The sequence below is a fragment of the Enoplosus armatus genome, chromosome 10 (genome assembly GCF_043641665.1).
Source record: "Enoplosus armatus isolate fEnoArm2 chromosome 10, fEnoArm2.hap1, whole genome shotgun sequence".
Lineage (NCBI taxonomy): Eukaryota > Metazoa > Chordata > Actinopteri > Centrarchiformes > Enoplosidae > Enoplosus > Enoplosus armatus.
Window position 1 is genome coordinate 11,645,622 of NC_092189.1, and position 24,583 is coordinate 11,670,204.

At 41.3% G+C, this 24,583-nt stretch overlaps 7 protein-coding genes across 7 annotated transcripts; all 7 read left to right on the forward strand.

Annotated features, from left to right (window-relative positions):
• The first annotated feature begins 1,857 nt into the window (after window positions 1–1,857).
• On the forward strand, window positions 1,858–5,027 carry LOC139291713 (protocadherin alpha-8-like). The gene is made up of 2 exons (XM_070913817.1): window positions 1,858–4,218; window positions 4,926–5,027. The coding sequence occupies exons 1-2, from the start codon at window positions 1,858–1,860 to the stop codon at window positions 5,025–5,027; spliced, it is 2,463 nt and encodes an 820-aa protein (XP_070769918.1).
• A 167-nt stretch (window positions 5,028–5,194) lies between these two features.
• LOC139291714 (protocadherin gamma-C3-like) lies at window positions 5,195–7,561 on the forward strand. The gene has a single exon (XM_070913818.1). The coding sequence runs from the start codon at window positions 5,195–5,197 to the stop codon at window positions 7,559–7,561; it is 2,367 nt and encodes a 788-aa protein (XP_070769919.1).
• Window positions 7,562–8,591: 1,030 nt separating this feature from the next.
• LOC139291715 (protocadherin alpha-8-like) lies at window positions 8,592–11,003 on the forward strand. Its single transcript, XM_070913820.1, has one exon. It carries the CDS (start codon window positions 8,592–8,594, stop codon window positions 11,001–11,003), a length of 2,412 nt encoding a protein of 803 aa, XP_070769921.1.
• An 804-nt stretch (window positions 11,004–11,807) lies between these two features.
• Window positions 11,808–14,274, forward strand: LOC139291717 (protocadherin alpha-3-like). The gene is made up of 2 exons (XM_070913823.1): window positions 11,808–14,165; window positions 14,266–14,274. The coding sequence occupies exons 1-2, from the start codon at window positions 11,808–11,810 to the stop codon at window positions 14,272–14,274; spliced, it is 2,367 nt and encodes a 788-aa protein (XP_070769924.1).
• A 1,011-nt stretch (window positions 14,275–15,285) lies between these two features.
• Window positions 15,286–17,658, forward strand: LOC139291718 (protocadherin alpha-8-like). Its single transcript, XM_070913824.1, has one exon. The coding sequence runs from the start codon at window positions 15,286–15,288 to the stop codon at window positions 17,656–17,658; it is 2,373 nt and encodes a 790-aa protein (XP_070769925.1).
• A 954-nt stretch (window positions 17,659–18,612) lies between these two features.
• LOC139291719 (protocadherin alpha-8-like) lies at window positions 18,613–20,952 on the forward strand. The gene has a single exon (XM_070913825.1). The coding sequence runs from the start codon at window positions 18,613–18,615 to the stop codon at window positions 20,950–20,952; it is 2,340 nt and encodes a 779-aa protein (XP_070769926.1).
• Window positions 20,953–22,145: 1,193 nt separating this feature from the next.
• Window positions 22,146–24,515, forward strand: LOC139291720 (protocadherin alpha-8-like). The gene has a single exon (XM_070913826.1). The coding sequence runs from the start codon at window positions 22,146–22,148 to the stop codon at window positions 24,513–24,515; it is 2,370 nt and encodes a 789-aa protein (XP_070769927.1).
• Window positions 24,516–24,583: the final 68 nt, after the last annotated feature.

Consider the following 24,583-nt stretch of genomic DNA (forward strand, 5'->3'; position numbering starts at 1 on the left):
GGAATATGTATCTTACACGTTTTAGAGAATTAACAGCATCAGGGCATGTGGCTGTTGCCGACTTTCTTTGTCTGCAGCATTCACAGCTCCTGCATCCCTCCCCCTCTGATTTCCTCCTTGCTGAGGCCTGCTTGCTTTCAGCACCATGGACAGCGACCTGCCTATTGGAGCTGCGTTGCCATGACGACGTGCTGTCTGTTCGCTGGAGCTCGCGGTGTGCTCTGAAGCTGCCTGTAATTTAATATTCAGACTCCCCCCCCCCCCCCCCCCCCCTCCCCCTCTCTCCCCCTCGCAGTGCATCATCCGCAGCTTGCAGACATCAGATGAGCATTCTCTCTCAAATATTATCGCTACCTCTGCCTCCTCTGCCTACAAGGGCTGATAATAAAGGGAGCTAGGTGCTTTGAAACAATCTGGTAGCATTGATGCAGCATGGGGGAAACGATGGAGAAATGGGAGGAGGTGTTGCAGAATGCGGCAGCGCTCGTGCACGTACACGTATATGTTTGGCCTAATTCCAGAACCAATACGTAGCCGTACCACGTGGGAGGGGTGCGGTGATTTGGTGATTTGCGGTTTTTACTATGTAGGTCGATTTGTTTCCTCGTTGCTGTTGGTGTGATCGTATTTTTTTTTTCTTTTCTATCATACTTAATTATCCCAGGCACTGATTGAGTGTGGTACGGCACAAGACACAATCACATATGAACAATGTAGAGCACGACATAACGACATACAGTATGAGTGGACTCATCAGAGCTGCACTTGCAGGTTTAATCCATGAGATGTCACTGCTCACCTCTGCAATAGGAGAAAGATTGTGGGAGTGTGCTGAGTAGATCACACAGAGTTTAAGCACACAGCATGTGAATGTCAACAGCTTTACCTACATTAGAACCAACACAATAAACAATTAGGTAACGCTACATTCTACGGGTCCGTCATTTTCAATTAATTGTGTGTAAGTATATATAAGTGTAAATAAATGATTAATTTGGGTTCGGGTTCAACGTTTCTTTCAGGGAAATCCCCTTTTCACTATAATTGAATTAGTATAGCTTTGGGAGAACATTTATACTGTTGTTGTTGTTGTTGTCCCGATACCGATTTTCTAATTGGCCACTTCCATCTCGACACACTTGGTTGTCAATAGTTATTCTCTGAAATGTCTAGAGAAAATAACTCTGGTATTTACTTTCTTAAAAAATAACGAGAGCTTACGTTTCACATCAACTGTGACAAAATTAAAGGTCGACTGTTTTGACAGCAGTGATTTTGTAATTTTATGATTTTTGAAAAAGGGTATTCGAGACATTTTGGAAAGCGATGCCTCGCTCTCCGATTGGAAATATTCATTGTGTTTTTCAGGATACCATCGTAAGACCCAATCTCTAACACACACACACACACACACACACACACACACACACACACACACTAATGTGAAAACAAAATCTTTTCATAACTGGAGTGATTATAACGTCTACTCCTACTGAGAGCGTCCACAACCTAAATGCAGATGCGGGGTAATATTTCAGTAAAATCACACTGTGGGCTAAACCGGAAGGAAGCGTATGATCGTCACCGCACCATCTTAACAGTGACAATGGGTGGTGCTGTTACACTATATATCACCACAGTGGTTGTGTGTCAGAGGGGGCATCTATTTCACATGTGCATTCGGTAACAACCCAAAGAGACGGGTTGAAAGAACGGACTAAATAGACTTCATCCTTCTGCCAGAATAATGGTTCCCGCAGACCTTTATTGTTTATTATCCGTACGAGGAAACTGAAGATTCCATAAGAATTTTGTGGAGGGATTTAAGACTGTTGATCAAAAGGTTTTTGCCAAAAAATGGCGATAACGGACATCAGAGGACGATGGCTGGATGTGTGGATTTCTTTTTGTCTGGCTGTGCTGATTGTGTCTAATTTGGAAGGAATCTCTGCTCAAATACGATATTCCATTCAGGAAGAATTGAAATTAGGCACGGCAGTTGGAAATGTAGCCAAAGACCTTGGATTAGATCTTGGAAGATTGACGGATAGGAATCTTCGTGTCGTGTCAGGAACAAAGCAGGATCTGTTTAAGGTAAATCCGAGAGATGGACTTTTGTTAGTGAACCAGAGAGTAGACAGGGAGGAGCTGTGTGCAAAAACTGTTCCGTGCATCACAAATCTGAAAGCGGTTGTAGAAAACCCTCTCGAGATGCACAAAGTAATAATAGATATAATCGATGTAAACGACAATCCGCCGAAATTTCCTGAAGAAAACTACACATTGGAAGTGCTGGAGTCCGCCATAGTTGGATCTCGATTTCAAATGGAAGGAGCACACGACTTGGACGTTGGTTTGAATTCCTTACAGTCATATAAGTTAAACCATAACCAGTATTTTCGCCTGGAAACTGAAGAATTCGGGGACGATGGAAAGGTTCCATTCCTAATATTGCAGCGACCTTTGGATAGGGAAAACACAGCTCAACATTGGTTACTATTAACCGCTACAGATGGGGGTAAACCATCAAAATCTGGTACTATTAATATTACTGTTATTGTATCCGATGTAAATGACAACTCACCAGTGTGTGATAAACAGAAATACACCATAACAATAAAGGAAAACGCACCTGCAGGAACATTTCTGCTGACAGTAAATGCATCTGACTCGGATGAGGGGGCGAACGGCGAAATCGAATATTCTTTACGGAGTAAACTCAGAGGACTCTCATCTGAGCCTTTTGATTTGAATAGTAAAACAGGCAAACTAACGGTGAAAGGAGGCCTTGATTACGAGGAAAAGCAAGTCTATGAGATTAAGGTACTGGCTGCGGACAAAGGTGCCGTGTCTCTCTCCACACACTGCAACGTGGTTGTTAGAGTGGATGACATGAACGATAACCAACCAGAAATAGACATCACATCCCTTTCAAGTCGCATTCCAGAGGATGCGCCTCCTGGCACGGTGGTGGCGTTGATGGGTGTGACAGACCTTGACTCAGGTGTGAACGGACAGGTGGTCTGCAGTATACCCGGTCATTTACCTTTTGACTTAAAGCCATCCCCTGACGGCCAGTCATACTCTTTAGTCACCAGGGACTACCTGGATAAGGAAAAAATACATCTGTACAGCATTACAATAACGGCCAAGGATTTAGGGAGCCCCTCTCTGTCATCTACGAAGGTGATACAGGTAGATGTGCTAGATGTTAATGATAATCGTCCTTTGTTCACTGAAAGCCCGTATACATTTTATGTGCCTGAAAACAACAAGGCTGGAACATCAATTTTTTCAGTGCTCGCGAATGATGCTGATGGGGGTGAAAATGCAGCAGTCACATATTCACTCAACCGTAAGAGTCCGGGGCCCTCTGTAACCTCCTTTTTAAATATCAATGAAGGCAATGGCACAATTTCCGCACTAAAAAGTTTTGACTTTGAAACTCTGAAAACGTTCCAGTTCCAAGTTGTTGCCACAGATTCTGGAACTCCGTCACTAAGCAGCAACGTCACAGTGAACGTGTTCATTCTGGATCAGAACGACAACGCTCCAGTCATCCTGTATCCAGTCAGCTCTAACGGTTCTGCTGAAGGTGTGGAGGAGATTCCCCGCAATGTGAACGCAGGACACTTGGTGACTAAAGTCAGAGCCTATGACGCTGATATAGGATATAACGGCTGGTTACTGTTTTCACTGCAGGAAGTTACTGACCACAGTCTCTTTGGTTTGGACCGCTATACAGGACAGATCCGAACACTTCGTTCATTCACAGAGACAGACGAGGCTGAGCATAAACTGCTCATACTGGTGAAAGACAATGGGAACGTTTCGCTCTCAGCAACAGCTACTGTGATTGTCAAACTTGTGGAGCCCAAAGAGGCTTTTGCAGCTTCTGATGTCAAAAGTGCAACAAAGGATGAGGAGGGGACTGATGTGACTTTTTACCTGATGATAACTTTGGGCTCAGTTTCAGTACTTTTTCTCATCAGTATCATCGTGCTGATTGCAATGCAGTGCTCCAAAACCACAGACTATACTTCTAAATATCTACAAGAGCCTAATTATGACGGGACACTGTGTCACAGCATCCAGTACAGATCTGGAGACAAACGGTACATGCTAGTTGGACCCAGAATGAGTATAGGATCTACTATAGTCCCGGGCAGCCATGCGAATACACTGGTGCTTCCTGACAGGAGGAGGGCATCTGGAGAGGTGAGTAAATATTTATATTAACTGTATATGCTATATTAAGGATCGATTTTGTCATCACCATCCATCTGGAGAAATACTATTGCTTTTATTTGCTGTTTCAACCCTGCTGGTGGGAAGTGGTGCTGTCCATGGTGCTGAATTTAAAAAATATTTAGATTTGGCAATACAGCTAATGGCGGGTAGACATAAGTGAATAATCACTCAACCTGTTGCTCTGAATAGAGTTTGTATCCTTCATTCAGTTAGTATCGTTATGTCCAGCCACATGTTTGTTAGTAATAAAAGTGAATCCATAGTGTATTGAACAAAATAGAGCTGTGGAGCAGATTTACAATGTGTGTCTCCTGTTCTGTCTATCCTACCTCGATTGCATTACTGACATAATTCGAAGCTGATGGGGTTACATATCATTTAACAGTGCAGACAATTACAGCTGTTATTGTTTGTCCTATTAATTGTCCAATAACCACACATGAGTCGCACTGCTGACGCTGAGAAACATAATACAAAACTTGTTGCTGGAAGAGGCAGACCTGAGCAACCGCAACAGAGTGAGACTCTGGGCGCGTTTTAATCTGCTCATTTACTGTTTGTCCTTTACTACTGGACTATGGGCAGCAGGGAGGCTATATGCCTCGATTGCAATATGAGTCCCGAGAGAAGGAGGTTGTGAAGCAAAACAGGTGTGATACAGTATCGTATTGCAGCCCACTGGCCACATGGTGTCAGTGTGGCCTAATGCTTGTGTTGCTCATTCTGAACAAGCCCTGCCCATCTCTGGATCATATCTGATGGAGGTGGTATGCTGACGGAGTACCCATCGTAGGCTATGTATTAAGTAATATGAATAGCGGTTGATATTTATGTATGAGAGCTTCTAATTGAGAATCGTGAAATGGATCTAATTGGACGAGTTCGGTGAGCAATTGGATTACAGTATTTGCCTCAAATAAAGACTTGATTTCTTTCCTTCACAATGGGAGAACGAGGACAAAGGCGTCGAGGGAACTGCTGGTGGGTTGCCGGGATTTTGTTGCTGTGCTTTGGCGAGCGGATTTTGGCTCAGCTAAGATACTCTGTTCCCGAAGAAGTACAAGTGGGATCCCCTGTTGGAAATGTTGCAAAGGATTTAGGGCTTGACATCAGCACTTTGACAGACAGGCGGTTTCGTATTGTGTCGGGGCCCAATCATGCTCTGTTTCAGTTAAACCAAAACAATGGAGTGTTGTATGTTGGAAAAATGATGGACCGGGAAGAGCTCTGTGATGGAACAAAGGTTTGTCTGATAAACCTGAAAATTGTGGTTGAAAGCCCACTGGAAATACATTACGTGGGCGTTGAAATAACGGATGTTAATGACCATTCACCGACTTTTCCAGAAAGCGAGCAGCGACTGGAAATAGCAGAGCATACTCCTCCAGGTACTCGTTTCCAAATTCATGCGGCTAGAGACCCAGATGTCGGTGCACAGTCAGTTCGATTATATAAGTTGAGTCCGAATGAATTTTTTGCTACTGAAATCAGAGACAGCGAGGAGGACAAGATACCGTTTTTAGTGCTGAAAAAGCCTTTGGATAGGGAGCAAAAGGCAGAGCACCATTTCGTCTTAACTGCTCTTGATGGGGGCAGTCCGTCGAAATCTGGGAGCCTTAATTTAACTATCACTGTGCTAGATGCAAATGATAATCGCCCTGTGTTCAGCAAAGAGATATATACTGTGTCATTGGAAGAAAACGCCGCGATAGGAAGTCTTGTAATAAAATTAAACGCTACAGATTTAGATGAAGGTTCGAACAGCGAAATTGAATACACGTTTGGAAAAACACAAAAGAAAAAAGTGCATGACACATTTGCATTAGACAGCGTCACTGGTGAGATTCGAGTGAAAGGAAAAGTGGACTATGAGGACACGGAGATTTATAGACTAGATTTGCAGGCGTCAGATAAAGGCCAGCCACCTTGGACGGCCGAAAGTAGAGTTGTGATAAAAATTAAAGATGTGAACGACAATAAACCAGACATTGAAGTAACATCATTGTCTAACGTAGTTCCAGAAGATTCAAAGCCTGGCACTGTTATCTCTCTCATCAGTGTTACGGACAAAGATTCGGGGCTTAATGGGAAAGTTATTTGTAAGATCTCGGATAACGTTCCGTTTGATTTGACGCCATCCATTGAGGAAAACATGTTCTCTCTTGTCACAAAGGGGCGTTTAGACCGAGAAACTGTGTCCCATTATGACATCACAATAACAGCTACGGACTGTGGTGAACCTCCACTTTCTACTGTAAAAAGCTTGAGTGTTCATGTGTCTGATGTAAACGACAACAGACCAATTTTCAGTCAGAATCCATTTGAACTTTATTTGGTAGAAAACAATGCCCCGGGCGCATCAATACTTTCTGTAAGTGCTGCTGATAATGACCTGAATGAAAATGCAGCAATAACATACCACATTGTGAGAGGTGATGGGCTGCAGGGTGATATGACAACTTTCCTGAATGTCAATTCAGATAATGGACAAATATCCGCACTAAAAAGTTTTGACTTTGAAACTCTGAAAACGTTCCAGTTCCAAGTTGTTGCCACAGATTCTGGAACTCCGTCACTAAGCAGCAACGTCACAGTGAACGTGTTCATTCTGGATCAGAACGACAACGCTCCAGTCATCCTGTATCCAGTCAGCTCTAACGGTTCTGCTGAAGGTGTGGAGGAGATTCCCCGCAATGTGAACGCAGGACACTTGGTGACTAAAGTCAGAGCCTATGACGCTGATATAGGATATAACGGCTGGTTACTGTTTTCACTGCAGGAAGTTACTGACCACAGTCTCTTTGGTTTGGACCGCTATACAGGACAGATCCGAACACTTCGCTCATTCACAGAGACAGACGAGGCTGAGCATAAACTGCTCATACTGGTGAAAGACAATGGGAACGTTTCACTCTCAGCAACAGCTACTGTGATTGTCAAACTTGTGGAGCCCAAAGAGGCTTTTGCAGCTTCTGATGTTAAAAGTGCAACAAAGGATGAGGAGGGGACTGATGTGACTTTTTACCTGATGATAACTTTGGGTTCAGTTTCAGTACTTTTTCTCATCAGTATCATCGTGCTGATTGCAATGCAGTGCTCCAAAACCACAGACTATACTTCTAAATATCTACAAGAGCCTAATTATGACGGGACACTGTGTCACAGCATCCAGTACAGATCTGGAGACAAACGGTACATGCTAGTTGGACCCAGAATGAGTATAGGATCTACTATAGTGCCTGGCAGCCATGCGAATACACTGGTGCTCCCTGACAGGAGGAGGGCATCTGGAGAGGTGAGTCATATTTAGATTTTAATCAAAGCTATTTTTCATGCACTCAAAAGATTACTGCAGATTACATTGAAATAATCTTCTCCTGACAGATATGACGACCGTTGAAAACATGTTTAAAATAAAGAAGTTCACCATGCACAGTAAAAGATCTTAAACATTTCATGCCGTTTTCATTTAAGCCATATCAATATCTCTTTATGTCTCTCTTGAAATGAGCAAATGAGTGTTCAGGCTACAAAAATGACACCATATTTCGTGGCGCTATCCATGGTTTACATCCTAGCTCTGTTCAAGGTGTTGAAGCGTAGTGTGTTTATCACATTGTGGTGATTTTCAAGTTAGGATTTTAGTTTCAGATTAAGGAATACTTTCTCCTCGGGGGAAGCTGTACCAACATAATGGCATATTTCATAGCGCTGTCTATGGTGCTGACAGTCACGCTTGGTCATATTGTGTTTATTTTCAAGTCAGAATGTAAGTGTGGTTTTAAAACTTTATGGATGTCATTCATGGATTTCAAGGACTAAAGCTGTGGTTTGAATTTTAGCTTATACTGGCAACACAGGCAAACATTACCCAACGTAATCAAGTTTCGGAGTCTGTTCATAGATTGTCATACTATACAGATATGAAATGAATATACATCATTCAAATCTAAAGCAGTATAACCTGCATTCAAAAATAGTCAATAAAAACATGAATCATTTGTATTTAAGGAGCTACAATTTGCAAACACACTGGTATCGTAGTTTATGTCGCGGTTTGCTTTAAAAAGAGGTCATGATGTGCCCAGTCCACAAGGTGTCGGTGTCACATCAGCATAAACTGTTGTGTTATAGTGTTGGCCCTGCCCCTTCCAGAGAGGTTTTGTTCAGGTCGACAGACGAGAGACAGTACCTTCAACCGAAACGAGTGTTGCCGTTGTTGCATTTGTACATCGATAAATCGAAAATATGAGGTACATTTCAACACTATATTTTGTAGCTTAGGTAATTTACTTTTTCCCGAGGACCTGTGAGTGGATATACTAATCAAAACTGAAACGATGGGAGCCGGGGGACAAAGACGAGGAGTACAGTCCTGGTGGTTAGCCCTCCGTGTTTCTCTGATGCTCAGCTGCTTGGAAAGGGTTTCAGCTCAGATTAAATATTCAGTTCCAGAGGAAGTAAAAGTGGGATCTGTTGTTGGAAATGTCGCCAAGGATCTAGGATTGGACATCAGTTCGCTGGAAGAACGACGGTTTCGTATTGTTTCGGGAAGTAAAGATGCTCAGTTTGAAGTAAATCAGAACAATGGCGTGTTGTATGTGCATAAGAACATCGATCGAGAGGAGCTATGTGAAAGCGTTTCTCCATGTTTAATGAACCTCAAAATGGTAGCCGAGAACCCCATGGAAATACATTATGTGGGAGTTGAAATCATAGATGTAAATGATAATTCACCGAGCTTTCAAGAGGAGGAGAAAATATTAGAAATTTCTGAGTCCACTGTTCCTGGCAAACGTTTCCAGTTACCGACTGCGCACGATCCAGATGTTGTCACCAACACTGTGCGTGTGTATAAATTAAATCAAAACGAATATTTTAGCATACAAATTCGAGAGAGAGGAGAGGACAAGATACCATTCTTAGTTCTGCAAAAGTCTCTGGATCGGGAAAAACACCATGAGCACAAACTAATTCTGACAGCAATTGACGGTGGAAATCCACCGAGATCAGGGAAGCTGAATGTCACAGTCATCGTTCTCGATTCAAATGATAACCATCCGACATTTAGCCAAGAAGTATATTCAGTAACAATACCTGAAAATGTAGATACAGAGACGAGCGTAATTAAGGTAATGGCAACTGATGTGGATGAAGGGGCAAATGGAGACATTGAATATTTTTTCGGTGGTCAACTTGACCGGAAGATATATGATATGTTTAGCTTAGATAAAGACACTGGTGAAATTCGAGTTAAGGGAGAAATTGACTTTGAGAAGGTTGACGTGTATAAGTTAGACGTCCATGCAACTGACAAAGGACAGCCTCCAATGACCACTGATTGCAGGGTGATCATCAAAGTGCTCGACAAAAACGACAACAAACCTCAAATAGAAGTGACATCTCTGTCAAACACGGTATCTGAAGACCGAAAACCTGGGACTGTGGTTTCTCTAATTAGTATTACAGACCAAGACGCCGGTTTAAACGGTAAAGTAATATGTAGTCTTTCAGATAATATGCCATTCGATTTAAAACCATCGTTTCAAGACAATATGTACTCGTTAGTTTTGAAACAGAATTTGGATCGAGAATCAGTTTCGCATTACGACATCACAATAACAGCTACAGACTGCGGTCAGCCGCCTCTGTCTACATTCAAAACTTTGAGTATTGATGTATCAGACGTGAATGATAATGTGCCAGAATTTTTGCAAAATCCAATTGAACTTTACTTGATAGAAAATAACGTGCCAGGACACCCAATAGTTTCAGTGACTGGTTCGGATAAAGACTTGAATGAAAATGCAGCTTTAACTTATCATATACTTAGAGAGGAAGGTAGTCAAGTTAAAACTGTAGCATTTTTAAATATCAATTCAGATAATGGACAAATATCCGCACTAAAAAGTTTTGACTTTGAAACTCTGAAAACGTTCCAGTTCCAAGTTGTTGCCACAGATTCTGGAACTCCGTCACTAAGCAGCAACGTCACAGTGAACGTGTTCATTCTGGATCAGAACGACAACGCTCCAGTCATCCTGTATCCAGTCAGCTCTAACGGTTCTGCTGAAGGTGTGGAGGAGATTCCCCGCAATGTGAACGCAGGACACTTGGTGACTAAAGTCAGAGCCTATGACGCTGATATAGGATATAACGGCTGGTTACTGTTTTCACTGCAGGAAGTTACTGACCACAGTCTCTTTGGTTTGGACCGCTATACAGGACAGATCCGAACACTTCGTTCATTCACAGAGACAGACGAGGCTGAGCATAAACTGCTCATACTGGTGAAAGACAATGGGAACGTTTCACTCTCAGCAACAGCTACTGTGATTGTCAAACTTGTGGAGCCCAAAGAGGCTTTTGCAGCTTCTGATGTTAAAAGTGCAACAAAGGATGAGGAGGGGACTGATGTGACTTTTTACCTGATGATAACTTTGGGCTCAGTTTCAGTACTTTTTCTCATCAGTATCATCGTGCTGATTGCAATGCAGTGCTCCAAAAGCACAGACTATACTTCTAAATATCTACAAGAGCCTAATTATGACGGGACACTGTGTCACAGCATCCAGTACAGATCTGGAGACAAACGGTACATGCTAGTTGGACCCAGAATGAGTATAGGATCTACTATAGTCCCGGGCAGCCATGCGAATACACTGGTGCTCCCTGACAGGAGGAGGGCATCTGGAGAGGTAAGATCTAAAAGCAACCCTTTTCTTGGATGTGACCGCTGTCCGTGGTGCTGAAACACTTTAGCTTTTCTGTTATCAATTGATTGGGAGGTGTGCATTTGTTTCTATTGAGTTGTGCGAGTAGTTTGTGTGGGCTTTCCTCTATTAATACTGCGCTATATTAGAATTAAAACACACAACACGTGAGCCTGATTGTGATTGCTTTCCATGATTACTGAAGCACATTCGATATACAAAAGATAATACACAATAATAATGTAAGAGAAACAAAATAACTTTTACTATCACTACACCTATATTAGAAATGGAAAATTTGGGCGAATAAGAATCTTGCCTAAAAGCAAGTAAGCTTTGGAAACTTTCCAGAGAGAGAGAGAGAGAGAGAGAGAGAGCGCAACAAATACTCAAATACTGTAGAAATGTTAAAATGGTGTTCTACGTTCATGATCCTATCCAACCATTTTTACCTCGCCGTGTAAAATATACTTTTGCAGTGTCTACATACTAATTTTACGACAGGAAGTAACGATGATTTGGACAAAAAGACATAGTAAATCCTTGAAAAAAAAAAAAATATATATATATCTATATATATATATAGATACATATACATATATTACGTTCCTTTGAAGACCTCGGGGTGTCACTGTAACATTGGGAAACGGTTGAGGACTATGTCCCTCCCCTGAAAAAGCTTTTGTTTGTCATCTACAGCAGAGCAGGCATTTGAATCAAACGCCAGCCGATGGATTTATGTGGTGCATTTTGTAACTATGCGATACATAACGGGTTGGACATAGATCACTTTTTGTCGCAGTAACATCGTTCATTGTGTTTCTGCTGAGTTGTAGTGTAATAATGGGGACAGATAGACAAAGTCGAACGAGGGAGTACAATTTATTTGTGTTTCAATTGGCTCTACTGCTGTTTTTCGGAAAGCAGGCTTTTGCTCAGATAAGATACTCTATTCCAGAGGAGGTGAAAGAAGGAACTACTGTTGGAAATGTTGCAAAGGATCTTGGCCTTGACATCACCTCTTTGTTTGACCGACGGTTCCGTGTTGTGTCTGGATCTAAGGAGACATATTTTGAGGTAAACCAGGACAATGGGGCTCTGTGTGTCCACAAGAAAATCGACAGAGAGGAGCTCTGTCACGGTAGTGGTACATGCCTAATGGAGCTAAAAATCCTAGTTGAAAATCCTTTGGAAATGCACTATGTAGTTGTAGAAATTACTGATGTAAATGATCACTCTCCTAGTTTTCCAGAAAGAAAGCAGACGTTTGAAATATTTGAACAAACATTACCAGGAAGGCGATTTCAACTGCACACTGCTCGTGATCCCGATGCTGGAATTAACTCTATTCGGACGTACACTTTAACGTCAAATGAACATTTTGAAGTAGATATCCGTCAAAGCGATGAGGATAAAATACCCTTTTTAGTGCTGAAGAAGTCATTAGACAGAGAAAAAACGAGCAAACACTTGCTATTCGTTACCGCAGTTGATGGAGGGAAACCTCCGAGATCTGGCACACTAAATGTTTCTATTATTGTTCTTGACAGTAATGATAATCGTCCGATGTTCAGTCAGGACATTTATCAAATTGCAATAAAAGAAAATGTTCCAGTCGGCACTTCAGTATTTAGAATGAATGCGACGGATCCAGATGAAGGCACCAATAGCGAAATTGAATACAGCCTTGATAAAACTCTGAAGAAAAAAGTATACGACATCTTTGAATTGGACAAATTAACCGGAGAGATTAAAGTAAAAGGAGTAGTGGACTATGAAGAAAACGACGTTTATAAACTAGATGTTGAGGCATCAGATAAAGGAACACCTCCTCCACTGACAGGTGAGTGTAGGGTCATTATAAAAATCATAGACATCAACGATAATCCACCGGAAATAGAAGTCACATCACTGTCAAATACAGTGTCTGAAGACTCAAAGCCTGGCACAGTGATTTCGCTCATTAGTGTCACAGATAAAGACTCCGGTGTCAATGGAAAAATTATATCAAGCATAACCTCAGACGTACCTTTTGAATTAAAGCCCTCCTATAAAGAAAACATATATTCAGTTGTCACGAGGGGATTTTTGGATCGAGAGGAGGTGTCACATTATGAAATTACAATAAAAGCCACTGATTGTGGTGAACCTCCTTTATCCACATTTAAAACTCTCAACATTCAGATATCAGATGTAAATGATAACAGTCCACATTTCGACCAAAATCCATTACAGTTTTACCTGTCAGAAAATAACATTGCTGGAACGTCAATATTCTCTGTAAGCGCAACGGACAAAGATGTGAACGACAATGCAATCATTTCTTACCATATTGTTAGAGGAGGGAATCAAGGTGACTTTATGTCTTTTCTCAATATAAATCCAGACAATGGACACATTACTGCGCTAAAAAGTTTTGACTTTGAAAGTCTGAAAACGTTCCAGTTCCAAGTTGTTGCCACAGATTCTGGAACTCCGTCACTAAGCAGCAACGTCACAGTGAACGTGTTCATTCTAGATCAGAACGACAACGCTCCAGTCATCCTGTATCCAGTCAGCTCTAACGGTTCTGCTGAAGGTGTGGAGGAGATTCCCCGCAATGTGAACGCAGGACACTTGGTGACTAAAGTCAGAGCCTATGACGCTGATATAGGATATAACGGCTGGTTACTGTTTTCACTGCAGGAAGTTACTGACCACAGTCTCTTTGGTTTGGACCGCTATACAGGACAGATCCGAACACTTCGCTCATTCACAGAGACAGACGAGGCTGAGCATAAACTGCTCATACTGGTGAAAGACAATGGCAACGTTTCGCTCTCAGCAACAGCTACTGTGATTATCAAACTTGTGGAGCCCAAAGAGGCTTTTGCAGCTTCTGATGTTAAAAGTGCAACAAAGGATGAGGAGGGGACTGATGTGACTTTTTACCTGATGATAACTTTGGGCTCAGTTTCAATACTTTTTCTCATCAGTATCATCGTGCTGATTGCAATGCAGTGTTCCAAAAGCACAGACTATACTTCTAAATATCTACAAGAGCCTAATTATGACGGGACACTGTGTCACAGCATCCAGTACAGATCTGGAGACAAACGGTACATGCTAGTTGGACCCAGAATGAGTATAGGATCTACTATAGTCCCGGGCAGCCATGCGAATACTTTGATGGTACCTGACAGGAGGAGGGCATCTGGAGAGGTAAGAGCTCGTAAACAATATGATATGCAAAATGTCTATATGCATTCCATTCTGTCATTGCTTTTTGGTCAATAGCATTTTTTCTTTTGTCACTTTCTAGCGGCCCTAGTACACACTGCAGTAAAGAACCGACACTACCAAACATTTTAGTACAAACTCGATCAGATTACATGTCGGATTAGGTGTGATGCTTATTATTTGCATCCTTACCGGTTAGTCTGACTTCATTTTGAGACTCTGTTTTTGCCGGACAGTGTTCGTCGTTTCCATAGGAAAAGGATTCAAGACAGTGAACTAAAATGCTTAGTTTATTTGCTTTGTTGTGTCTACAAGAGGCTCCGTAGTTTTGGCCATACTTCACTCACCCCTTGTTTGACATTTTCCATGTAAGCCGATGAATACCAAACATTTAAAATAGGTCAAATCGTTAATTTTCCATCATCCATTTCAAACACCATAGTTTTTGCCTGATTATGACCGTCGTCGATGGTACAGTAATGATCTGGCATTACTCTTCCCAAAGATAACAGCATATACGAATTGCAAACTATATTTGCCCGGGTGTCTGTGATATTTCAATAAACATGCATTCAAATCCTAATATACAACTAATAGGACAGTTTGAAGTCGCAGGTGTTTCCGTCTCTATCCATGGTGCTGAAACGCAATTGCTTCTTTTGTTCATAAATAACATAATTTCTTTAATTACATTTCTTTGTGCACGGAGTCCATTAACTACACTATTTCTAACAACTTCAACTTATACGCCTTTGCCACATTTTGTTTGCCACAGACAGTGAATACCTTGATCAGATGTTTAAATGCTGAAAGGTTAATGGTACATTGGGTAGATTTGTTTTTAAATTTAAGTATATAGCCTTGTACTTTCCCAAAGACCTCTGGGTGTCAGTATTACATCGAGAAACCATAGGAAACGTTGTCCCTCCCCTTACAAAGCTTTTGTTTGCACCCTGAAAAAAGCAGAGAAGACATTTGAATCGAGCACGCCACTCGATGGAATCGTGTTGTGCATTTTGTAATTTTGCGACACACAACGGGTTTGATATAGACATTGATTGCAGTAACGGGTTTTTGAGTATTAATGTGCTGTTGGATAACAATGGGGATCGAAACACAATCTCGAAGAAGGGTCTCTTCCTGCATTACTATACATTTGGCTCTACTGTTGTTTGTCGGAAAACGGGCTTTGGCAGAAATAAGATACTCTATTCCAGAGGAGGTGAAAGATGGAACTGCTGTTGGAAATGTTGCGAAGGATCTTGGCCTTGACATCAACTCTTTGTCTGACAGACGGTTCCGTGTTGTTTCTGAATCTAAGGATGCATTTTTTGAGGTAAATCAGGACAATGGGGCTCTCTATGTCCTTAAGAAAATCGACAGAGAGGAGCTCTGTCATGGCAGCGGTACTTGCCTCATTGAGCTAAAAGTCATAGTCGAAAACCCTCTGGAAATACACTACGTAGTTGTAGAAATTACTGATGTAAATGATCACTCTCCTAGTTTCCCCGAAAGAGAACAGATATTTGAAATAGGTGAACAAATATTGCCAGGAAGGCGATTTCAACTGCACACTGCTCGTGATCCCGATGCTGGCATTAACTCTATTCGGACGTACACTTTAACGTCAAATGAACATTTTGAAGTGGATATCCGTCAAAGCGATGAGGATAAAATACCCTTTTTAGTGCTGAAGAAGTCATTAGACAGAGAACAAAAGGACAAACACGAGCTACTGGTTACAGCAGTTGATGGAGGGAAACCTCTACGATCAGGCACATTAAATGTTTCTATTATTGTTCTTGACAGTAATGATAATCGTCCGATGTTCAGTCAAGAGATTTATCAAATTGAAATACAAGAAAATGTTCCAGTCGGTACTTCAATATTTAGAATGAATGCGACGGATCCAGATGAAGGCACCAATGGCGAAATTGAATACAGCCTTGGTAAAACTCTGAAGAAAAAAGTATACGACATTTTTGAATTGGACAAATTAACCGGAGAGATTAAAGTAAAAGGAGTAGTGGACTATGAAGAAAACGACGTTTATAAACTAGATGTTGAGGCATCAGATAAAGGACAACCTCCATCAGCGGGTGAGTGTAGAGTCATTATTAAAATAAGAGACGTCAATGACAATCCACCGGAAATAGAAGTCACATCACTGTCAAATACAGTGTCTGAAGACTCAAAGCCTGGCACAGTGATTTCCCTCATTAGTGTGAGGGATAAAGACTCCGGTGTCAATGGAAAGATTATTTCAAGTATAACCTCAGACGTACCTTTTGAATTAAAGCCCTCCTATAAGGAAAACATATATTCAGTTGTTACTAAGATATTTTTGGATCGAGAGGAGGTGTCACATTATGAAATAACAATAAAAGCCACTGATTGTGGTGAACCTCCTTTATCCACATTTAAAACTCTCAACATTCAGATATCAGATGTAAATGATAACAGTCCACATTTCGACCAAAATCCATTACAGTTTTACCTGTCAGAAAATAACATTGCTGGAACGTCAATATTCTCTGTAAGCGCAACGGACAAAGATGTGAACGACAATGCAATCATTTCTTACCATATTGTTAGAGGAGGGAATCAAGGTGACTTTATGTCTTTTCTCAATATAAATCCAGACAATGGACACATTACCGCGCTGAAAAGTTTTGACTTTGAAAGTCTGAAAACGTTCCAGTTCCAAGTTGTTGCCACAGATTCTGGAACTCCGTCACTCAGCAGCAACGTCACAGTGAACGTGTTCATTCTGGATCAGAACGACAACGCTCCAGTCATCCTGTATCCAGTCAGCTCTAACGGTTCTGCTGAAGGTGTGGAGGAGATTCCCCGCAATGTGAACGCAGGACACTTGGTGACTAAAGTCAGAGCCTATGACGCTGATATAGGATATAACGGCTGGTTACTGTTTTCACTGCAGGAAGTTACTGACCACAGTCTCTTTGGTTTGGACCGCTATACAGGACAGATCCGAACACTTCGCTCATTCACAGAGACAGACGAGGCTGAGCATAAACTGCTCATACTGGTGAAAGACAATGGCAACGTTTCACTCTCAGCAACAGCTACTGTGATTGTCAAACTTGTGGAGCCCAAAGAGGCTTTTGCAGCTTCTGATGTTAAAAGTGCAACAAAGGATGAGGAGGGGACTGATGTGACTTTTTACCTGATGATAACTTTGGGCTCAGTTTCAGTACTTTTTCTCATCAGTATCATCGTGCTGATTGCAATGCAGTGCTCCAAAAGCACAGACTATACTTCTAAATATCTACAAGAGCCTAATTATGACGGGACATTGTGTCACAGCATCCAGTACAGATCTGGAGACAAACGGTACATGCTAGTTGGACCCAGAATGAGTATAGGATCTACTATAGTCCCGGGCAGCCATGCGAATACACTGGTGCTTCCTGACAGGAGGAGGGCATCTGGAGAGGTAAGAACCCATGTCTGATCTTAATAGCTAATCTATCACTTTCATATAGTAACTCATTTTGGCTTCCTTATTTCTTGCAAAGTCAATAAGGTGATTCGTTTTTAAAACGCCATTTTTGCTATTTGTGAAAGATCTGAATTGTTGTTACGTGGTTTTATCCATGTTCAATGTTATTCCTTTCTTGAAATTCTAAAAGGTGTTATGGTTATTTAGTTCAGCGCTATTACCAGCATAACATATGTTTGTACCGTTGTCTATGATACTGAAGTCTAGTCTTGGTGATTTTGGTCAACTTGTGGAGATTTTCAAATCGGGTTTTATTATCTAGACTTGGAGAGAGCTTTTTCTTATTTTAATGACACGTGGAAAGTTACTTCGTTCAGTTAAGCTACTACAATAACATCAAGGGTCTTGCGCTATCCATGGTGCTGAACATTCACCTTACATTCTACCATAGTCCCCGGTAGCAATGCTAATACTTAAGTGGTCGGTGACAGAAGGGCTTCTGTGCAAGTAAGCTATTACAAACTGGTTGTTTCCTTTGGTGCTGGCTGCTTAGCGATATTTTCGCCTCATAATAATATGTAGAGCGACTTGAATTTAATTGACTGAGGAGCATTTCGAGAGACGAAACTTCGTACTGTAGCGGTTTCTGTTCAGTGAATCACATTTTATATTCGCTTTCTTCTTCATACCAAATGAAAACATTGGATGGTCCACTGGGTGTCAGTGTTACAGTAGGGCATTTCTAAGGCTTCATTGGAATTAGACTCTGCCCCTTTCAACGTGTGTATTTCAGCTCGAACACAAAGAATGTCATCATTTCGGTTTTGGATCGGTACCTTTCCTACGCGACTGTGGTTTTCTGAAATATAATCTCAGGACAACAGGAGGTGTTTAACGTGGAAGATTTTTGTGGATGCCATTTCAAATGATTACGCTAAAGGAGACAAAGGCTAAAGAAGCAGAATGATGTCTTGGTCGCGTCCTCTGCTTTTCTCTCTGCTATTTTGCTTTGGTGAGCTGATTTTAGCTCAAATAAAATACTCGACTCCAGAGGAAGTTAAAATGGGAGCTATCATTGGAAATGTTGCAAAGGATTTGGGCCTTGATGTCAGTACCTTGTTGAACCGGCGTTTTCGTATTGTGTCTGGGGCTCAGGATGCGCTATTTGAGGTAAACCCTAACAATGGGGTTTTGTATGTTCATAAGAACCTCGACCGAGAAAAGCTGTGTGATAGAAATGGAGCTTGTTTAATAGATCTAAAAATCGTTGTTGAAAATCCACTTGAAATCCATTATGTCACAGTGGAAATAACCGATGCCAACGACCATGTACCGACGTTTGTCGAGAAAGGAAAGGTAATAGAAATAGCAGAAAATACTTTACCAGGAGCACGATTTCAATTACCAGGCGCCCGTGATCCCGATATTGGAATAAATTCCGTTCAGCGTTATAAACTTAGTCAAAACGATCATTTTCAACTTGAAATTAGAGATAGGGGAGAGGATAAAATCCCCTTTTTAGTGTTACAGAGGCCCTTGGACAGAGAGCAGAAGAAAAACCATAGCTTGATTTTAACCGCTATAGATGGAGGGACACCGCTCAAGTCAGCAAATCTTAATCTCACCATAAATGTTCTCGATATCAATGATAACAGACCTGCTTTTTCGAAAGAGGTTTATTCTGTAATATTACAAGAAAATGTTGCTTTAGATACGGTTGTAATAAAAGTCCAAGCAACTGACCTCGACGAGGGAACTAATGGGGATGTCGAGTATGACTTTGGAGGTGACATTAATTCTAAGATGTTGGAGCTATTTAGTCTAGACAGAAATACAGGCGAAATCCGAGTAAAAGGACAAATAGACTACGAGACAGCTGATGTTTTCAAGTTAGACGTCCAAGCCTCTGACAAAGGTCAGCCTCCGACGACAACGGACTGTAGAGTTATAATAAAGATCCAAGATGTCAATGACAATGAACCAGAAATAGAAGTGACATCAATATCTAACACAGTCCCAGAGGATTCAAAACATGGGACAGTGATTTCTCTTATAAGTGTTACAGACTTTGATTCTGGCCTGAATGGGAAAGTCACATGCAGTCTGACAGGGAATGTACCATTTGAATTAAAACCATCGTTTAAAGAAAACATGTATTCATTAGTGACAAAAGAAACACTGGATAGGGAAACTGTGTCACATTATGACATTTCAATAACAGCTACCGACTATGGTGAGCCTCCACTTTCCACATCCAAAACTTTGAGTATTCAAGTGTCAGATGTGAATGATAACATGCCAGAGTTCTCACACAGTCCCCTGGAATTATATTTGATCGAAAACAATGCTCCTAGCGCATCAATATTTTCTGTGAGTGCATCTGATAAAGACTTAAACGACAATGCTGCAGTGTCCTATCGTATAATTAGAGGGGAAGGCGGTCACAATGACATGGCATCTTTTCTGAATATAAATTCTGATAATGGACAAATATCCGCGCTAAAAAGTTTTGACTTTGAAACTCTGAAAACGTTCCAGTTCCAAGTTGTTGCCACAGATTCTGGAACTCCGTCACTAAGCAGCAACGTCACAGTGAACGTGTTCATTCTGGATCAGAACGACAACGCTCCAGTCATCCTGTATCCAGTCAGCTCTAACGGTTCTGCTGAAGGTGTGGAGGAGATTCCCCGCAATGTGAACGCAGGACACTTGGTGACTAAAGTCAGAGCCTATGACGCTGATATAGGATATAACGGCTGGTTACTGTTTTCACTGCAGGAAGTTACTGACCACAGTCTCTTTGGTTTGGACCGCTATACAGGACAGATCCGAACACTTCGCTCATTCACAGAGACAGACGAGGCTGAGCATAAACTGCTCATACTGGTGAAAGACAATGGGAACGTTTCGCTCTCAGCAACAGCTACTGTGATTGTCAAACTTGTGGAGCCCAAAGAGGCTTTTGCAGCTTCTGATGTTAAAAGTGCAACAAAGGATGAGGAGGGGACTGATGTGACTTTTTACCTGATGATAACTTTGGGTTCAGTTTCAGTACTTTTTCTCATCAGCATCATCGTGCTGATTGCAATGCAGTGCTCCAAAACCACAGACTATACTTCTAAATATCTACAAGAGCCTAATTATGACGGGACACTGTGTCACAGCATCCAGTACAGATCTGGAGACAAACGGTACATGCTAGTTGGACCCAGAATGAGTATAGGATCTACTATAGTCCCGGGCAGCCATGCGAATACACTGGTGCTCCCTGACAGGAGGAGGGCATCTGTAGAGGTAAGACTCTAAAAACAGTTTTTAAAAGTTTTATACAATATGTTTATAAGCATACAATTATTTGTTTGTATTTTGCGCAAAGTTTTCTTCTGAAAACATTTTGCAGAGAGAACATTAGCAAATATAAGTCATGACAAACTCAAATACATCTTGTAAAGCGTGTTGCTTTCTTGTATGGATTCTAATAGGTTTGTTTGAGTTTCTATTGTCTTTTACTGTCTCATTCATCACACAAAGAGTTCATTTACATAGGATGATATGTAAAAATTCCAATCAGGGTAGCAAAATGCTTGATGTAGCTAAACAGGTCCATCAACAACCATCTTTTCTGCTATTGTCTCACTGTTTGTTTCTATTCATGTACATACACGTTCATGATTAATACGAATTAATTTGAATTACATAAAATAGCTCATCTTTTGTAAAGAGGACAGTCTTTGCCCATGATTGTGACCACTGTCCCTGGTGCTGAAATGAACATTTTACTTTTTTCCAGCAAAATAGAGTGATTACAGTCTGTATTTGGGAACATGTGGGCAGTGACTTTTTGACAGTTGGGTCTCAGAATATTCCAGCTTCTAACCAATAACTGACTGAAAAGTTGCAGTGATTCTGTTGAGCTGAGTGGACTTGGTTGTTTTAATATTGAACAACTTTTTTATTTATTAGTGGGAAAGGCTATGCTGCGACCTGTGATTACTGTCCATGGTGCTGGAATGCATGAACACGTCAAACAGTAATGCAATGTTAAAGGACCAAATTGAATGGTATTATTTTAATGATCAGCCTATTGGTAAGTGCAAACCATCACAGAGAGAAAGATAGAGCAAAAGATAGAATAATGTTAAATGTTCATGCTAAAATTCTACATTTTTTTTCAAGACACGTTACACCTCAATGTCTGTTCTCACGCCTCTAGAAAAAAGTTTGTTGTCAAAAAGCGATTATGCAGTGAAGTTTGCTCTCAGTAATTACCTCTGGGTGTCACTATTACATCGGGAAACCACAAACGACTTTGTCCCTCCCCTCAGGAACCTTTTGTTTGTCATCTTAGTAGAGCTGAGAAAGCACTTGAATCAAGCACATCAGCCGATGAAACCACGTTGTGCGTTCTGTAAAGATGCAATAATCAGCGGGATGGATGTAAATAATTGTTTGTCGCATTAACAGACTTGTGTGTACTGTAAATACGTAGTTGGACAACGATGGGGAACGACAGCAAAATTCGAACAACGGACTGCTACTGGTTTGTTCTTCATTTGGGTCTACTGCTGCTTTTCGGAAAACAGGCTTTGGCTCAGATAAGGTACTCTATTCCAGAGGAGCTGAAAGAGGGAACTGTTGTCGGAAATGTTGCGAAGGATCTTGGCCTTGACGTCTCCTCTTTGATTGATCGACGGTTCCGTGTTGTGTCTGAAAGTAAGGACGATATTTTCGAAGTAAACCAGAATAATGGGGCATTGTACGTCAACAAGCATATTGACAGAGAGGAGCTCTGTCACAGTAGTGGTGCATGCCTAATAGAACTAAAAATCCTTGTTGAAACCCCTTTGGAAATACACTACGTGATCGTCGAAATTACTGATGTAAATGACCACTCTCCTAGTTTTCCTGAAAGAGCACAGACATTTGAAATAGCTGAGCAAACATTACCAGGAAGGCGATTTCAACTGCACACTGCTCGTGATCCCGATGCTGGAATTAACTCTATTCGTACATACACGTTGACGTCAAATGAACATTTTGAAGTAAACATCCGTCAAAGCGATGCGGAAAAGATACCATTTTTAGTTCTGAAGAAATCATTAGATAGAGAACAAAAGGACAAACACAACCTAGTGGTAACAGCAGTTGATGGAGGGAAACCTCAAAGATCAGGCACACTAAATGTTTCTATTATTGTTCTTGACAGTAATGATAATCGTCCGATATTTAGTCAGGAGATTTATCAAATTGCAATCAAAGAAAATGTTCCAGTTGGTAATAAAGTATTTAAAATGAATGCAACGGATCCCGATGAAGGCACCAATAGCGAAATTGAATACAGTCTTGGTAAAACCTTAAGGCGGAAAGTCTATGATATTTTTGAGTTGGACAGATTAACTGGAGAGATCAAAGTAAAAGGAGTAGTGGATTATGAAGAAAATGACGTATATGAACTGGATGTTGAGGCATCAGATAAAGGAACACCTCCACTGACAGGTGAGTGTAGGGTCATTATCAAGATATTAGACGTAAATGACAATCCACCGGAAATAGAAGTCACATCACTGTCAAATACAGTGTCTGAAGACTCAAAGCCTGGCACAGTGATTTCACTACTAAGTGTGAGGGATAAAGACTCTGGTGTCAATGGAAAAATTGTTTCATACATATCGAATGACGTACCTTTTGAATTAAAGCCCTCATATAAGGAGAACACGTACTCAGTCGTCACTAAGAGATTTCTGGATCGAGAGGAGGTGTCACAATACGAAATTACAATAAAAGCCACCGATTGTGGTGAACCTCCCCTAACTACTTTTAAAACTCTGAGCATTCAGATATCAGATGTAAATGACAACAGTCCACATTTCGTGCAAACCCCTTTCGAGTTTTATCTGGTAGAAAACAATGTTCCGGGAAACTCAATATTCTCTGTGAGAGCAACGGACAAAGACTTGCATGACAATGCAGCTATTTCATATCATATTGTGAGAGAAGGGAGTCAAAATGACATAATGTCTTTCCTAAATGTAAATTCTGATAATGGACAAATATCCGCGCTAAAAAGTTTTGACTTTGAAACTCTGAAAACGTTCCAGTTCCAAGTTGTTGCCACAGATTCTGGAACTCCGTCACTCAGCAGCAACGTCACAGTGAACGTGTTCATTCTGGATCAGAACGACAACGCTCCAGTCATCCTGTATCCAGTCAGCTCTAACGGTTCTGCTGAAGGTGTGGAGGAGATTCCCCGCAATGTGAACGCAGGACACTTGGTGACTAAAGTCAGAGCCTATGACGCTGATATAGGATATAACGGCTGGTTACTGTTTTCACTGCAGGAAGTCACTGACCACAGTCTCTTTGGTTTGGACCGCTATACAGGACAGATCCGAACACTTCGCTCATTCACAGAGACAGACGAGGCTGAGCATAAACTGCTCATACTGGTGAAAGACAATGGGAACGTTTCGCTCTCAGCAACAGCTACTGTGATTATCAAACTTGTGGAGCCCAAAGAGGCTTTTGCAGCTTCTGATGTTAAAAGTGCAACAAAGGATGAGGAGGGGACTGATGTGACTTTTTACCTGATGATAACTTTGGGCTCAGTTTCAGTACTTTTTCTCATCAGTATCATCGTGCTGATTGCAATGCAGTGCTCCAAAAGCACAGACTATACTTCTAAATATCTACAAGAGCCTAATTATGACGGGACACTGTGTCACAGCATCCAGTACAGATCTGGAGACAAACGGTACATGCTAGTTGGACCCAGAATGAGTATAGGATCTACTATAGTCCCGGGCAGCCATGCGAATACACTGGTGCTCCCTGACAGGAGGTCTGCGACTTCAGAGGTAAGACATGTTTAAATATTATTTTTCAGGGTGATGTGCAGAATCTCATTCATAAAAATACAAATTGTTCGGCCATCTCAGTG